This window comes from Centropristis striata, chromosome 8, assembly GCF_030273125.1.
Source record: "Centropristis striata isolate RG_2023a ecotype Rhode Island chromosome 8, C.striata_1.0, whole genome shotgun sequence".
Taxonomy (NCBI): domain Eukaryota; kingdom Metazoa; phylum Chordata; class Actinopteri; order Perciformes; family Serranidae; genus Centropristis; species Centropristis striata.
In genome coordinates, this window is record NC_081524.1 from 37,481,275 (window position 1) to 37,500,058 (window position 18,784).

General features: G+C 37.9%; 1 protein-coding gene across 1 annotated transcript in view; it reads right to left on the reverse strand.

The window, feature by feature from the left end:
* The window catches only part of lars2 (leucyl-tRNA synthetase 2, mitochondrial), a 64,107-nt gene that overhangs the window by 16,277 nt on the left and 29,046 nt on the right, over nt 1–18,784 (reverse strand). Inside the window, exons 8-13 of the mRNA XM_059338408.1 lie at nt 16,708–16,815; nt 13,938–14,097; nt 11,816–11,920; nt 10,736–10,851; nt 8,567–8,850; nt 2,416–2,514 (exon numbers count right to left, since the gene is read on the reverse strand). Of these exons, the coding sequence (XP_059194391.1) occupies nt 2,416–2,514; nt 8,567–8,850; nt 10,736–10,851; nt 11,816–11,920; nt 13,938–14,097; nt 16,708–16,815 (872 nt within the window). The remainder of the gene's footprint in view (nt 1–2,415; nt 2,515–8,566; nt 8,851–10,735; nt 10,852–11,815; nt 11,921–13,937; nt 14,098–16,707; nt 16,816–18,784) is intronic.

Sequence of the window (18,784 nt, forward strand, 5' to 3'; positions counted from 1 at the left end):
AATGTAAGTTAGCACAACAAAGGAAGCCAGTTGCCTGCTCAAAAACAAGTTGTTGTTACTTATATCTTTAAGTTGGGGTTCAAAACAAGGGACAATAGTTCTGCTAACTCTTATTTCTTTGTTGTGAAATTCGGTCATTAGTGAAAGCTAGCAGCTAACTGATGCTAGTGGCTAACTGATGCTAGCGGCTAACTGATGCTAGCGGCGCTGCTTGTTACAGCTACAAAAGTAGCCATTAGCGTATCAATGCTAACTCAAAATTGTGGTCACAACATTAGCTGACATTTCATAGCAGCGTTACAATCGTGCCAGAGAAATTCAGAGTTGAGCAAACTCAAAAACAAAACTTAAAATATTTAATTTAATCGTCCAACTTAAAATTTTATCGAAGTTTGTTGCCTTGAAATTTTGAGTTCACCCAACTTTTCTTTTTTTTGCAGTGTAGAAATGAACATACTTTTCAGAAACCTGACATTTGTGTTGTAAATATCCTTTTTTTAAATTGATCTCATGTAATATTCTAATTTTCTGAGACACTGAGTTTTGTGTTTTCATTATCTCTAAGGCAGAATCATCAAAATTACAAGAAAAACAGGCTTGAAATATTTCACTCTGTGTAATGAATCTATATAATGAATGAGTTTCACTTTCTGAAATGATTGAAAAAAAAAATTGAACTTTTCAGCAATTGAGAGTACAGCAGTAAAGAAGCCAGAAGCCAGTAGGAGTAGTAGCCACCACAATAAGAAAAACATAAGGACTATTTAAAAACCCATACACCTCATATTTATTGTATATAAATTGTTCTTTTACTTTTTTTTACTTTGATACTGTGTGCTTTTTAACCTGTTTGCTGCTGGAAACTCAATTTCCCTGAGGGAGCCATCCCAAGGGATCAATAAAGTTTTATCTAATCTATCTAATCTAATCTAATCTCTAATTGTCTGTAAAAAAAATTACACAACATGTTCTTAGAAAACATGTTGTCACAGAGCACTAGTTGTTGTGTTTTATACACAAACACACAGACACGCCCTCTAGGGGGCAGGCTGCATCTGATACACAAGGATTCAGGGATGAAGCGAACAGCAGCATCACTAAGCCTCCTCTATCTCACTGGCTTCACACTTGCACAACAAAAACAAAAAAAAAGAAAAAATGGTCAAGTAATACATGTTTCAAATGTGTCTCTGAAGACTTCCTCTAAAGTCAGAGGTCATCTCCTGTTAACAGTTAAGTATTTGTGGAGAGAAATCTAACCAAGATGAACTGAGACTGGGCTGCTGCTTTCAGATTTGGAGCTGCATGTGGTTAGCCCGCCTGGCGTGACGGCCAGCTGAGGTAGGGATTCCACCTAATGATGCTTTTTAGGGCAGTCTGCTATCTCTGTGTGTCACCTTTCACACCAGTCATTACTCTCCTCCACTCTTCTCTGCCTCTCGCCGTCCCTCTATGGCTGATGGTGTCTCCGGATAATTGAACCAGGGAAAAAAGTTATGAACTCACAAGGCTGAAAATAATTTAGCTTGGTTTTTTGGCATCAGCCCAGGGAACTCTAATATACACACACACACACATACAAACACACACACACACACAAACACACACACACCACCCTCTTCCTATTTCCTTCCTACTTTCAACATCTCTTGCTTCTTATTTTCATCGTTTCCCCTTGTGCACATAAGGCTCAGCAGGCTAACTGAAATGCACAAATAGTGTAATTGCTTTTTCTGTTGTGCCATAATCTGTCCCGCTAAGGAAAGTGATGGGGAGAGCAGTCCCTCTCCTTTTAAAGCAGCTTTACAGCTAGGTCAGGGCACTGGGAAATTAATCTCTTTTGTTGAGCTCAGGGTATCGCCGCCATCCCAGCAGGTGACAGCCATAGCTTTATAATCTCTATTGGCAGCAACTTCTGGAGGCAAGTGTATGTGTGTCTGAGAGAGAGACTGTATGAGTGCATACAGGCTGTATATGCATGTTTGAAACGGGTAAGTGGAAGAGAGTGGGTGATCTTACAGTGAGCATAATTATGTGTTTGAGTACAACTCTCCATTAGTGCATGCAGACCAAAGTGTGGACGTGGATGTGCAATGTGTGTGGGTGAGGCAAGACAGAAAATTAAGTTTCTATTGACATAGCAGAGATTACATAGAGAAAAATGTATTTTTTCCAATATCTAAAAACAGACAGATATGCTTATCCGCCCACTGCTGGAGACTCAGCTTTCTCTTCTTTTCATTCGAACAAAGAGAGTGTAAATAAGACCTGTGCAATTTGTGCTAAAATCTGTCACAGTGGGAGAAAACGGATGCAGAAGGAGAGAAAAAAAGCGCTTGCATTGTGGTGGCTTCATTGAGTTCGGAAATGGTTGAAAAGCAGCAAAATGAAGTCTCAGGAGGAGGCTGTTCATACCTGTCTGGGTTATGAGGATCTGTGTATCTAAAGTAGTACCAGGCAGAGTCCACAAATGTGTCCATGGTGTCAGTCTCCCTCTTGGCTGGGCCCTTACATCTGACAGAGGAGAAAGAGAGACAAAGAGAGTTGGCAGAGGCAGCACAAAAATCAATATTAGGCTGACAAATTAGAACGCTAACAAATGAACGATCGCTGTTTGTATGCTTAGTGAAATGGCACATTATGTGATTTATGTGAGTGTGTGTTTGTGAGTGTAAAGCTGGCTCCATCTGGCTGTGGGGGTCATGTCCCTGCAGAGAAGCACAGCTGAAGCCAGACTGGCACCAGAGCTCTGTTCCTGCGCCCTGACTAACAGGCTGAGCTAACAGGGAACGAACTGGCAGGCCGAACACATGATCATGTGTTTGTGTTGGAAATGCCACCTCGTGCCCCGTTTCTATCCAAGCCAAACAGCACTTGGGTACGTGATGCGAATCTGCCAACATCACTTTCACAGAGGAGGAGAGGACATTTGCAAAGACATTGGAAAAGAGAGATTTTTTTTGTTCAGATTTAAAGCACTTAATGGAACAGTGAAGCGTCTGCCTTTTACTTTATAATGAGTCTCAAAAGAGTTAAAATCAGTGTCCCAGAAAGATAAACAGAAGCGAAGCTCTGAGCTTTACTATGTGCAACAGAGCAGGTAGCGTTTCCTGGACCTGATGGGATGTCTCTGTTAGTCGGCCTCTTCCTTTGCACAAAAATATATCTCACAGTCAATTTTTTTATTATTATTTTATTATCATGAAATTCGGTCATTAGCGAAAGCTAGCGGCTAACTGATGCTAGCGGCTAACTGATGCTAGCGGCACTGCTTGTTACAGCTACTAGAGTAGCCATTAGCATATTAATGCTAACTCAAAATTGTGGTCACAACATTAGCTGACATTTCATAGCGGCGTTACAATCGTGCCAGAGAAATTCAGAGTTGAGCAAACTCAAAAACAAAACTTAAAATATTTAGTTTAATTGTCCAACTTAAAATTTTATCGAAGTTTGTTGCCTTGCAATTTTGAGTTCACCCAACTTTTCTTTTTTTTTGCAGTGTAGAAATGAACATACATTCACAGAAGCCTGACATTTGTGTTTTCAATATCCTTTTTTTAAATTGATTTCATGTAATATTCCAATTTTTTTGAGACACTGAGTTTTGTGTTTTCATTATCTCTAAGGCAGAATCATCAAAATTACAAGAAAAACAGGCTTAAAATATTTCACTCTATGTGTAATGAATCTATATAATGAGCAGGTAGCGTTTCCTGGACCTGGTGGGATGTCTCTGTTAGTCGGCCTCTTCCTTTGCACAAAAGTGCATCTCACAGTCAATTTTTTTATTATCACACACATCGGGAGGCAAAACCCCTCGACCACCTACCACACTGGTCCATAATAAGGCAATGATGAGGTATGAGCTGAAGGTTGCCTAGCAACAAGGTGTAGCAAGGTTAATATTCGGAAGCCAGGTGTTATTTCATATGAGCAGCAATATATCGAACCATAACAAAAGAATGCAGAAAAAAAAACTTTACAAATTGACGAAAATTTCCATCAAATAATCTGCTCAAGCAAGCGAGCTTTGCCACCTCCTCTCTCACACCAGACTGACCAATCAGAGGCCAGATTGTGGTAATTTGACAGACAGCTGGTGGCAGGTACAGTCAGACAACTGTAGATGAGATTAGACAGCATTCTGTCTAGAGATGGCACTTCTCTAAGCCATGAAAGGAGCCTAGCAACAACAGCAGGTAGCTAAATCTGAAGCAACCTGTAAGCACGAGTGTGTACAGTGAGTGTGTGTTTGAAGGATGAGCCAGAAAGAGCCAAAAGGCTCTCAAACAGATGAGGCAAGAGAGGCAGCTGCCCACTCCACCAAGCCTCTCTTCCCTCCATCTGCTGAGCGTCTGTGAGTGTGTGTGCGCTGCGCTAACTCGGTGGTCTCTCTCTTCACCTGTGTATTCACGGAAAACAACACACTCTTGCATGAACACCTTTTCCAGCCAGGCTAAGCCGAGGCAGGGGTTCGCTTGGCAGGCCAATTTACAGTTTCTCCACCGAGGGTCGGAGACGAGATGAGCGCACAGGAAATGACTTCCTCAAGGACAAATAAAACTCCATTTCTGCCGCCAATCTCTCATCGCCCTGCTCAACTGTGTTCCACTCAAACTTTAATTGGACATGGTCGACGAGTGAAGAGAACAAATTTCCACAGACACTTTACAACGGAGGGGAGATGGGAAAAGAGGAGATAACGGTGTCTTGCCGATTATAGCCATCAATCTCCGCTGATGGGAGGAATTATAGTAGCTGTGTGGAAGTGACTGAACACAGTCTGATGACTTGTGCCATCTGCGACTGAGTGGGCCATTGTTTTAATCAACATGGTTGCCATGACGGTGATTAGTCTCATTCAGAGAGGAATTCCCATGTCAGCGAGGGACTCTGGAGACGCCTGCCGGCTGAGTAGGCATTCTCAAACAAGTTCACCACTGAGATGGCATGCTGGTGTGTGTGTAATTACCCCTATATACAAAAGGTTGGTGTATGTGATGTGCATGTACAGTGTGTGTATGTGCCTCTGGAGGCACAGCTGGCTTATGTAACCTCCATCATCATGTCATGCTGCTCTTGTCACAGATGCCACTCATTACATAACCCCCATCAGAGCAGAAGTATTAATCACACAATTTGCAGGCTCGCTCTCAGTGCTCTGTGTTCTTGTAAAGCTGTCAATCCTCTCAGCCTGCGCTGACAGCGGGCTCATTTAGTCGGGGCTGGTCTCCCGGGGAAATACAGGAAGTACGGAGGAGAGGCTCGTCACTAGAGAGGGTTTACTCATAATTCAATTCTCACTCCACAAACAACATAATGGACAGGATCATTTCCCCAATAGCTTGTGTCGCGTTAAAAAGAAACACATCCTCCACCCTTTTCTGCATCCTATTTACAACATCACAGCATGAATAGGGCCACTGATCTGTTAATCATACAGTGCTACAGGAGGTGGTTGAGGATGCTTCACTGGGGTCACTTGTTACTGTGTAAATGGTTATTATATAAGTAAGAGGGTGTGTTTCAGGGATTCCCACATTTACATGGACCAGACTTTTTTAAATCTACATCAATTGGTGTTCTGCCTTTAGAATCCAAAACTATGTACTTTGGGAATTTACCTAAGACCTGGATGAAAAAGGACAAATACTTATTGAACATTCTGTTGGTTGCAGCTAAAAAGGCTTTAACCAGGAAGTGGTTATCGCAGGAGAGCCCAACTCTAAATGGATGGATGGACATCACAATGGACATTTACAAAATGGAAAAGATAACAGCATTTGTCAATCATAAAACAGAGCAATTTACTTCATACTTTAAAAAGTGGATTCACTTTGTAATGCCCCAAAGGCCTGATTTTGTTTTCACTGATAGGTAATCATCTCACAAACAGACTACCCCCTAACTGTTTTACTGTTCTTTCTACTTTAATTTTATTTCTTTACTATATTGTGTCGATATGTGTGTATTCAAGTCATAGTGGTGAGCACACACACAGAAACTATGATGAATGATGTGGAAATGTTTGACACTAAAAACCAATAAAAAAAATAGATAAATAAAAAAAAATTAAAAATCTAGATCAATTTTGGAGAGCTTCTTGTGATGGGATCACACCAGCCAGGGGTGTATAATTTGGTAGGTCCAATGACTCTTTCCCTACTTCCTACCCCTCAACTTCTGGAGCTCTTGCTTGAACAAAACCCATCCTTAAACTTTTGACCTCAGCTACAGTACAGGCCAAAAGTTTGGACACACCTTCTCATTCAATGCGTTTTTCTTTATTTTCATGACTATTTACATTGTAGATTCTCACTGAAGGCATCAAAACTATGAATGAACACATATGGAATTATGTACTTAACAAAAAAAGTGTGAAATAACTGAAAACATGTCTTGTATTTTAGATTCCTCAAAGTAACCACCCTTTGCTTACTAGAATATAAGACATGTTTTCAGTTATTTCACACTTTTTTTGTTAAGTACATAATTCCACATGTGTTCATTAATAGTTTTGATGAATTTACAATGTCAATAGTCATGAAAATAAAGGAAACGCATTGAATGAGAAGGTGTGTCCAAACTTTTGTCCTGTACTTTACATACCTGTAAAGTTACATGGCACACACAAAAACTCAGGTAAAAACCTGTCGCGGCTAAATATGGATGTAAACTATGCAGGTTTCAAACTGTAAGACAAAGTGGCTTTGCAAATGCTTTATGAGGAATTAAATTTAGCATTTAGCATATTTTTTAGTGCTAAAAGCACACAAGCTACTGGCAGTGAGTCTTTTGTGTGTTTGATGTCCATCATTACTGCATTCATTCTATTATAAAGAGGACAACCATCTCAAGAAAACAGCATATAAGTATGATATTGAACAACAAAAATACATTGATTGGCTATTAGAAATAAAAAAGTTGGGTAACGCTTTATATTAAAGTCCTTGTAATAACCATTAATTAACAAGTAATAAGGCCCTTGTAAGTCCTTACAAGATGCTTATTAACATTATTGTGTGTTTATAAGCTTATATAAGTGTTAATAATGGGATTACAAACACCCATTATGTCTTTGCCATGCCTTTATTAATATTATTTTGTTTGCTTATTGATATTAAAATATACTTTATTGCTCATCTATTATAAGTTAACTATAAGTTAACTATGCTTTTTGCAGCTACCGGATCTAAAGCGAGAACAATGCCTTATTACTTGTTAATTAATGGTTATTAAGGACCTTATTATAAAGCGTTACCAAAAGTTGTTTTTTAAATTGCATTTTTATATGATAATCATTTCGAGGGTTTTCTTCAGAGTGTAATATGTTGATTTTAACACAAGACAGTGGATGAAACAAATGGATACACTACTGGTCAAAAGTTTTAGAACACCCCAACTTTTTAAGAATGTTATTGAAAATGATGCAGTTTAATGTCTCAGTGTACTCTGAAATTATAACAAATAAACAATTGAAGTTAAAAAATAAATCATAGAATCAATTTAGAAAGGAAAATGTATTCTAAACTGTTGACTCATCCAAGTAGCCACCTTAACAGATAGAACAGCTGAACACACTCAATGGAAATCAAATGTTCTTCAGAAAGTTCTTCCCAACTCTGTTGCAGAAGTTCCCTTAAATGTGGAGCAACTTGTAGGTTGTAAGTGATCAAGAAAAGTTGGGACACCTGTAGGAACTGGTAGCAACTTAGCAACTTTCGAGGCTTGATCAACCTCCGTTGCTGCAGAACTGCTTTAAGTTGTTAACCCATTTCTTGTTCCCTGAAAAAGGCCTTTTTGTATAATTCTGAAATGTACATTCTTTTTCAGTTTTGGTTAACCTTACCTTTTTTTATTTACCTCTGGCAGTTCAACACTTACACTACCGGTCAAAAGTTTTAGAACACCACAATTTTTCCATTTTTTATTGAAATTCAAGCAGTTCAAGTCAAATGAACAGCTTGAAAGGGTACAAAGGTAAGTGGTGAACTGCCAGAGGTAAATAAAAAAAGGTAAGCTTAACCAAAACTGAAAGATAATGTAGGCTACATTTCAGAATTATACAAGTAGGCCTTTTTTCAGGGAACAAGAAATGGGGGACTCTATGGAGTCTATTTTGTCCATTTTTTAATTCTTTTCATGTCTTTGTAAGTCCTTTTGTGTCTTTTTTCGGTCATTTTGTGTCTTTTTTTAGTCATTTTGTGTCTTTTTTTAGTCTTTTAGTCCAACATAAAATGTGATTTTGAATCTTTTTTTATTTTCAAAACACTATCATGCTCAATAAAGAATTTTAAATGTTGCAAATGTGCATTAATTTCAGAGTACACTGAGACATTAAACTGCATCATTTTCAATTAAATTCTGGAAAAGTTGGTGTGTTCTAAAACTTTTGACCAGTAGTGTACCTTTGTACCCTTTCAAGCTTTTCATTGGACTTGAACTGCTTGAATTTCAATTAAAAAATAGAAAAATTGTGGTGTTCTAAAACTTTTGACCGGTAGTGTACGTTTACATGCGATGTTCAAATGAAACAATAAATAAGACATGTCAGTGTTTTCACCTGGGACATGTGCAGTTGACCCAGTCGTGAGCAGCCTCCAGCGGAGACGCTCCCGTTCCTTTGAGAGACTGCAGCTTTGGTAACGTAACGGGTAACTCCTCCTCAGGGACAGCAACTGGACCACAGGAGCCACAGTGCACCACGGGGATTGGTGTGCCCCAGTACCGCTGTCTTGATATCAACCAGTCCCTGAGCTTGGAGCTGGTCAGGTGGCCACCGACCTTCTGCTCTCTGGCCTTCTGGGTAATGGAGTCAAATGCTTGCTCTCTGCTGAGGCCTGAGAACTGAGAAGAGGGCAAACGAGGGTCCGGTTATATTTATATAAAAGTGAAAGAAACAAGGTGAGCTATGTACAGATATAAAATATCTTTCCTGCCACATGCATGTTCTAGAGCAGCTATTCTCAACCTTGGGGTCGGGACCCCAGTTGGGGTCGCGAGATGATTTCTGGGGGTCGCCAAATCATTTTGGAAGTCAGCTCTGTCTCCACTGTGTTAAAGTGTTCATGTGTTAATGTGTTTTTGGTCACTAAATGTCTTTTTTTGGTCATTTTATGGTTTTTTTGGTCATTCTGTGTCTTTTTAGACCATTTTGTGTCTTTTTTTGATCATTTTGTGTTTTTTTTTTTTCATTTTGTGGTCAATTTGTGTCTTTTTTGGGATTCCCACATTCATATGGACCAGACTTTTTTAAATCTACATCAATTTTGGAGAGCTTCTTGTGATGGGATCACACCAGCCAGGGGTGTATAATTTGGTAGGTCCAATGACCTATATTATTGACCTGTATTGGGGGTCGCGAGATGATTTCTGGGGGTCGCCAAATCATTTTGGAAGTCAGCTCTGTCTCCACTGTGTTAAAGTGTTCATGTGTTAATGTGTTTTTGGTCACATAATGTCTTTTTTTGGTCATTTTATGTTTTTTTTGGTCATTTTGTGTTTGTTTTTTTTCATTTTGTGGTCAATTTGTGTCTTTTTTGGTCATTTTGTTCCTTTTTTGGTCATTTTCTGTCTTTTCTGGTCATTTTGTGTCTTTTTTTGTTCATTTTCTGTCTTTTTTGATTATTTTCTGTCTTTTTTAATCATTTTGCGGTCATTTTCTGTCTTTTCTGGTCATTTTCTGTCTTTTTTGGTCATTTTCTGTCTTTTTGTGGTCAATGTGTGTCTTTTTTGGTCATTTTGTTTCCTTTTTTTGGTCATTTTGTTTCTTTTTTGGGGGATCTGAAATGTGCGTGTGAGATTCATGCATGTTAAATTGGGGGTCGCGACTCAAAAAGGTTGAGAACTACTGTTCTAGAGGGAGCTTTATCTGTTATCCAGTTTAAGAGAATACATTTTCTAGCACAGAAAGTTAACATTTTGTACAATTTCTTCTCATATTTATCAACAATAAAGCCATTTGATATCCCAAGCAACATGCATAATGGGTCACATAGCAGATTCTTATATAAAATCCTATTAATCTCCCTCCCCACCATGTGCCAGAACTTTTGTAAAAAATTATGTTTTTTATAGTCAAGAGTTAATTGCAATGTATCAACGTTGAGGCCCATTATGAACAGTGCAGACCAAGGTTATAATAGTTTTGGAGTTTTCATTAGTTTTAGTTTTAATTTCGTTGTGAATTTTTGTTTTCAAATTCAGTTAGTTTTAGTTAGTTTTAAGAGTGAGTTTTCTAGTTTTAGTTTAGTTTTTATTTTTTGAAAATGCTTAGTTTTAGTTTAGTTTTTATTAGTTTTAGTGTTAGTTTTAGTTTTTTTGTAATGGGCTATGTGTTGGGTGCGAGATTCAAAGAGTTCATAATACATTTTGCCTTTATTTCCTTTGGTTTATCCATCTCAGCCCCAATAAGGTTATTAACTGTTTTGAATTTTGTTTCTAGTGTAGACATCCCAGTCTCAGTAAACATATTCACCATGTGTTGCATGTTCAAATAGAAACACTGAATTGTGAATGAAAAAAGTTGGCAAAAACGAAAACTAAGGACATTTCCACTATAATTTTAGTTAGTTTTAGTTAGTTTTGTAACCACGCAATACAGTTTCAGTTAGTTATCGTTTTTTTAAAAACTCTAGTTTTTATTTTTATTTCAGTTAACGAAAATGTTTTTTCAATTCTAGTTTTCGTTATTTCGTTAGTTTTCGTTAACTATAATAACCTTGGTGCAGACCTTATCAGAGTTGATCAGAGTTTGTGTCCCATCTTCTTCACTTTTCAGCACCGTGGTCCAACTCAAGTTCAGAGCTCTGGCCACAGTCAGATCCTCCTCACTACAGTCTGGGATACCTGTCAGACAAATGTGCAGAAAAACAGAGACATGTACACGACCAATCTCCTGGGAGAAAAATAACAACCCTCCCTGGGGTCATGTGAACATGTTGTTATGAGACTAATCGTTAACAGTCCCTGGTGTTCCACCTCCACTGTGTTAGACAAACACCCACTGGTTTTACATCATTATGGCACCCACAACACTGCATGGCAAAGACATAGAGTAAAAGGGTCCAATTTCAAAATGTGAGGAGTGTTAATTGCAAAATCAAGTCCATTAAAGTTGAACATTTTTCCTGTTTATCTTTATTGACATTTTCTCATTTGTATTTGGTACACAAGGGAAAATCAGAAAGTAGAATGATTATTCACCTCATTAGTGGAGTTTGTGAAGAGGACAAGTGTTCCTGTTTGTTCGTATATCGTTAGCCTCATAGCATAATTGCCTAAGTCATTTTTTGGCCAAATTGTAATATCTGCCTAACTTTTCTCTCCTACCACTGCTGCATCTTTCTGCCTTATTGCATATGTTCTCAGCCTATCAGAACACTTGTTAGAGTCCAAAATCACTTTCTGCCTTGGTCATCTCTGTGACTTAGGTATTTTTGCCGCTACATACAAACCAAACTACATTATTTATATGTAAGAGAAAAATTGCCTTAGTCAGGGCATATTCTGCCTAAGTCACTTTTATCTGTTATGAAATCGATGTGTTTAATTTTTTATGCAAACTTGTTCACACTTCTATTTGAACTTACTGTACAATATCAATTAAGAATACCAATGGGCTTACTAAAAATTGTGTATTTTCTTGTTTCCCGAAAACGTTCAAATATGACTTAGGCAAATATGCTATGAGGCTAACGATATATTGAGTCTCTAGTGTCAGCTCAGAGATGAATGCAAATGACTTTCTTACATACCACCTACAATTTCTGAATGATTGTGAAACCCACACGTACACACGCCAATAACTCACCGATCACAGCATCCAGAGAGCCATCGAACGCCTCCTTGTGTGAGATGACCAGGGGAACCTCGCGGCCAGTGAGCAGGTTGCAAGCGGTGACCTGTGTAAGGGAGTCTGGAGAGCAGGCTGCTCGTTATCAACAACCATTACCACTAATACAGAGAAAACCTCAAGGGAATCCCAATTAACACATACTCAGTCCACTACTCCTCCTGTATTCATACCTTGACATAACATAAACATATTTACAAAGGCAAAAATCCATACTAGTGATATGGATTATATGTAGACAGATAAAGTGCAAATGCAGGTTTAGAGGATTAAGCCTTTTTACGTGCTTTTCTTAAGTGCTGAGAGAATGAGAATGTATCTTTTCTATTTACCCATTTATTGAGATGAGATGATAAGAATGTATCTTGTTATTTACTATTTATTATGCTTTTTTTTTTATGAGTCCAGTACCTGAGTGCATTGAATTTCGTTGTATTTCTGTGCAATGACAAATACATCTAATCTAATCTAATCTAATGAATTTTACTGCTTAGAAGGAAAAATCCAAATATGTTTACTTCCTCAAAAGAAATAAAAAGCTTATTTCCTCGGCCTACGAAGAATGGAAGCCCATTTCTGCCAGTAAAACAAAAGATAAGATGAAAACTTGTGATGAAAAATCGAACCTGTTAGTTATCATAATGAGAAACTTTCTCAAAATGATGATTTATTATCACAAAATAAATTGAAACTCTCTCAAGAGATACCAACTCATTATTTGGAGATACTATGTAATTATTTCAACAGTTATTATTATGAAATAGGAAGTATCACAAAATAATGGCTTACTTATCTTGAAATAATGACTAAGCCATTATTTTTTTCTCATTATAATGACTTACAGGATCTTATTTTTTAAAATCACATTGGCAGAAATTGGCTTCTGTCAAAGCAGTTTATCATACACCTTGACAGACTCAGGTACAGACCAAGGTTATAATAGTTTTGGATTTTTCATTAGATTTAGTTTTAATTCCATTGTGAATTTTTGTTTTCAAATTCAGTTAGTTTTAATTAGTTTTTAGAGTGTGTTTTCTAGTTTTAGTTTAGTTTTTATTTTTTGAAAATGCTTAGTTTTAGTTTAGTTTTTATTTTTTGAAAATGCTTAGTTTTAGTTTAGTTTTTATTAGTTTTAGCTTTTTTGTAATGGGCTATATGTTGGGTGCCAGATTCAAAGAGGTCATAATAAATGTTTCCTTTATTTCCTTTGGTTTATCATCTCAGCCCCAATAAGGTTATTAACTCTTACAGTTCTGGGTGTTTTGAATTTTGGTTTGAGTGTAGACATCCCAGTCTCAGTAAACATATTCACCATGTGTTGCATGTTCAAATAGAAACACTGAATTATGAAAGAAAAAAGTTGACAAAAACAAAAACTAAGGACATTTTCACTATAATTTTAGTTAGTTTTAGTTAGTTTTGTAACCACAAAATACAGTTTCAGTTAGTTATCGTTTTTTTTTAAAACTCTCATTTTTATTTTTATTTCAGTTAACAAAAATGTTTTTTCAATTCTAGTTTTCAACAGCGCCGCCTTCTATCCTATGGTCTCCTCTGTGGGAAAAAACTTGTTCTCCTCCACTGGAAAAAAACGGAGACACCTACTTTCAAAGCTTGGTTAACGGCACTGACTGAAACACTGCACCTTGAAAGGATTCGTTACTCTCTTAGTGGTAGGTTAGAAGACTTCAAGAGGATGTGGCAACCAATTATTTCTTTCTTAAAACAGGATGTAGGACAAATTGAGTAGTACTGGGTGGGCGGGACGGGGTGGGTCAGGGAGGGTGTTATTATTTATTTATTTATTTATTTTAATATATGTATTTGTTTACATATTTTTGTATACTTTTTACATTTTTCTCCCATTTATTGTTTTTCATTTATTGCTTATTTGTAGGACACCTTTGTTACGTATAATGAAATTATGAAGCATTGGACAAACCAGAGATGGATGTATTTTTGATATACTGTCTGCTTCACAATAAAAATATTTGAAACAATTCTAGTTTTCGTTATTTCGTTAGTTTTCGTTAACTATAATAACCTTGGTACAGACTGGGATAAGTGCAGAGATCCCCACCTCTGCCTGGCTGAAAGGCTTCCTCCAGGGCCGGGCGCACTGAGCTGTTCCCGTGCAGCAGTCTGTGGGAGGGGAGGAGAGCCAGGTAAGCCGCTCCGAACACCGTCTCTGGGGAGGAGCTGTAGGCAGTCAGGGTTTCCCCCGTGTCTTCCCCGTTCACCTGGGAGAAACGAGAAGAAGCATGTGGGAACCTCTCAGCGACCGGCCGATTTAATGAGGAGGACCTGCTGGCTCCACAGCCGCCACACAAAGGGATTTATTCCATCTGCTGAGGAGGTTATGCTCTCGCTTCGGTTTGTTTGTTTTTCTGTTTGAATGGCTCGATTTTAATGAAACTTGGTGGGAGAATGTAGCATGTTAAATTATTTTTTTAACGTTCATTATAACATTGTGATAGGATATTTGGCCTTGGCGGTGTCTTTGCTCTCACAGCGTCATTATAGTTCTAAAATAACATGATGGTTGGGCCGAGAGGTTAGGAATCGGGCTTGTAAATGGAGAGTCGCTAGTTCGAATCCCGGTACTGTAATGCAGTAGTTCTCAACCTTTTTGAGTCGCGACCCCCAATTTAACATGCATGCTGTCCGCGACCCCCGCTCAACCAAAAAAGACACAAAATGATAGAAAAAAAACTCAAATACTTAAAAAAGAAACAAAATGACCAAAAAAGACACAGAATTACCAAAAAATGACACTAAATTACTAAAAAAGACATAAAATTATTTAAAAAAGACACAAAATTACCAAAAAGACACAAAATTACAAAAAAAAAGTAAACAAAATGTCCAAAAAAAGACACAAATTGACCACAAAATTATCAAAAGAAGACACATAATGACCAAAAAAGACACAAAATGACCAAAAAAAAGACACAAAATGACCAAAAAAGACACAAAATGACTAAAAAACCCCCACAAAATGACGCAAAAAAGACATTAAATGACCAAAGAAGACAGAGCTGACTTCCAAAATGATTTGGCGACCCCAAGAAATCGTATCGCGACCCCAATTGGGGACCCGACCCCAATCCTGGTTGTTTGTTTTTCTGTTTGAATGGCTTGATTTGAATGAAACTTGGTGGGAGAATGTAGAATATGAAAAGATTTTTTTAACGTTCATTATAACATTGTGATAGGATATTTGGCCTTGGCGGTGTCTTCGCTCTCACAGCGTCATTATAGTTCTAAAATAACATGATGGTTAGGGGCCTAAAGGTTAGGAATCGGGCTTGTAAATGGAGAGTCGCTGGTTCGAATCCCGGTACTGTAATGCAGTAGTTCTCAACCTTTTTGAGTCGCGACCCCCAATTTAACATGCATGTTGTCCGCGACCCCCGCTCAACCAAAAAAGACACAAAATGATAGAAAAAAACTAAAATACTTAGTAGTCATTTTGTGTATTTTCTGGTCATTTTGTGTCCTTTTTTTGGGTCATTTTGTGGTCAATTTGAGTCTTTTTGGTCATTTTGTTTGTTTTTTCTGGTCATTTTTTTTTTTCTTTTTTGGGTTATTTTGTTTCTTTTTTTGTCATTTGGTGTCTTTTGTTGGTCATTTTGTGTCTTTTTTTGGTCGTTTTGTGTCTTTTTTTGGTCACTTTGTGTATTTTTTGGTCAATTTGTGTATTTTTTTGGCCATTTTGTGTATTTTTTTTGGTCATTTTGTTTACTTTTTTGGGTCATTTTGTTTCTTTTTAGGGTGATCTGAACTGTGCGTGTGAGATTCTGTTCAGTGAGCGGGGGTCGCGGACAACATGCATGTTAAATTGGGGGTCGCGACTCAAAAAAGGTTGAGAACTACTGGTCTAGAGAGAGAATGGCAATAATTTCTATCTTTAATTAATAAACCTACAGATACAAAGAGCTGCTAGCTCTCGTCTTGTATTTTCCCCTCTTCTTTCTTCACCAATCCCGGTCATTGTTATAACCATAAACAGATAAATTGAGAGTTGGCACCGTAATTCAATACCTGGAATATTGTACTTATGCTAAATGAGCTGTACATAGCTCTCTGATACATAAAGAGGTTACAATGTCAATAATCCCATAATTATTTATAGATGACTGGCGTAATTAGTGTATGTCATGTTGTAGAACAGATACAGATCCGTATCTTCAGCCCCGTGGGGAGATAATTCAGTAAAGAGTTCCTGAGACAATTTGTGATGATGTAACATAAAACAAGCAGCCATCCAATTAACTTAAAGACCTTTGGTTTTCTCTTTAATTACACATCTGCCAGAGGGAAACCCTTTTATATACAAATCAAAAAAGATACAAAAGCACTCCGACATCCTCGAACGCTCCCTCCTCTATAAATATGAAGACTCTTTTAAATAATGGAACTGATTTCGGATTCTTTCTCAAGGAGAGCAGTGTAATAAAGGTTCTCAGTGGGCTTTTTGCGACCACTCAGTTTGAAATGAAAGACGTGTGAAGTGCACTGCACTGAACTGTAAATACGCCTTTTAGAAAACTCACTAGAAACTAATCTGTGACATCATCTGTTTGGGTAAATTGTCACTTCACCGCTGAACGTGAACTACAAAGTGAATATTTTCATGTTTTGGTACATGGTTTTTAATAAAAATACATAAATAAACAGAGGAATCCAAACTAAAATAAGCAATCATTGCTTGGGGAGAAAGAGATGAAAAACTGAGGATGGGGAGGGGGAGCAACAGGGAAACACTTGGTGGAAAAAGGTTGAGAGATTGAAAGGAGGCAAGAATGATGAATGAATAAAAAGGCAGGAGGGAGGGAGCTGAGATTCACCTTGAGTTTAAAATCGAAGTAGCAGCCGGTGCACTCTCCAATCCAGTGTGCCTGCATGGCTTTGACGCCATACCACTCTGGAAGATCTGCCAGGGCGTCCAGGAGAGGCTGCAGACAGAAACAACAACACAAGTTTATTAGAGGACTGGCAATCTATATGTAATAAGGCTCACACCCAATCAATCAACACTCGACTTAGACTATTGCAGTATAAGTGGTTGATGAGAACTTATATCACACCAGTTAAATTAAATAAATATAATAGGAATATCCCGGATGTGTGTACAAAATGTACTGAGGTGAAAGGGACATTATTCCATTGTGTGTGGCAATGCACTAAGATAAAATCTTTTTGGGAGGAGGTTAAAGAGGCAATAGAAAAAATTATTTCACAAAGCATTTCAATGGATCCTGCACTTTTTGTCTTAGGACTTTATCCAAAAGGTCACAAATACAACAAAAGTGAAAGAATATTAATAGATATGTGTCTGTTACACGCTAAAAGAGCCATTGCAATGTTTTGGAAAAAGACCAGCAGACCGAATGCTATGTATTGGGTGAGGCAAATGCTCACAACTTTTCCTTTGGAGAGAGTGACATACATACGAAAAAGAAGGCAGGATTTGTTTGAAAAAATATGGGAACCGTTTAAAGTGTTTGTTAACGGTATTGATCTGACAATTGACAATGAAGAAGAATAAGCAGTCAGTTAAGTAAACCTTAAATCAGGATTAATGAGTTCATGTACCTGCAATTGTATAAGGCATTGAATTATGAAATGTTTTGTGGCTGAGAAGTGGATGTTTGTGATGTGTATGTGTATAGTCCATTTGTAATCTTGTTTTGTTTTGTAAGAAAATGTCAATAAATATATTGTAAAAAAAAAAAAAAAAAAAAAAAAAAACACACAAGTTTACTACTTTTCCACTTTTCTTTTCAAGTTTTTCTCAAAATTTTTTGGAAGAGAGATCATTTTTTCAGAAGAGGGCAACCAGTTCGTCATAAATTTGCAGCTGTCTTGGATAATGCAATTGACTTCAACTCAGTGTGGCCTCTTTTGAAGCCTAGCCAATTTATTTTGACAAAGCAGCAGAGCCGACCTGGTCACATTATGCAGACAAAGGGATTTTCAAAAATCCTGACCTCCACTCGCCCTACTTTCTTTGATATCACAAAGCAATCATCTATGAAGTGCACACACACTTTCTCTCTCTCTCTGTCACATATACACACACACACACACAACAACAGTTATTCTGCATGATTAGAGGAAGCTATGCATATCAACGAGGCTCGGGCCAAAAAGCCACAGCTGGGCTAAGGCCAGAGATGTTCGAACTCTCCATTTCCTTTTCAGTCTGTCACAATCTATTACCCACAATCCCCCTCACTGTGCCGCTCAGCATGCAGTACCTCATCACGGCGATATCAATACAAACATAAACACTGGCTATAGTCATCACCAGCATGGCTGCGGAGTGTGTCAGTTATGGATTTGCTCCAGAGTGGGAGAAACAGAGACAGCGAATGTGTGTCAGCATGACGCAGAGACTCCTGGAGGAGACGCAGCAAAACAAAGATGTCAGCAGCAAAAAAGAAAAAACAGGAAAAGGCGTGAGAGACAACTAATGATGGCTTTAAAGACAGAGGCTGTGAAAGTTTTTTTATTTTCCGGGACGAGAAAAAATATAGTTTGGCACAGAAGCGGGAGCAACTGAGAGATGTACAGCAAGGGCAGGAGTCTCCATGGCAACTAAGAAAAGCTTGAGAGAAAAAGGATGGTATAGCAATAACCAAGGACTGCATGTGTGTGTGTGAAAGAGCCATCAAGTGCAGTTTTCACAATAATATTACATAATGCAGCAACACAAACGATTCAGGGTTCTGAAGCAGTCACAAGTCACAAGGTGTTCGTGGTTAATGTACCGAAATGACACAAAACACCTCCAGAAGCTCATATTCAAGCACAACAAACTGAATCATTTAGATGTCAGTGCAGTGAAACAGGCATGTGTGCCCGAGTGCAACAAGTGTGATTATGCATGAAATTGAAAACTCTGCTGCAGCCACGTGACCA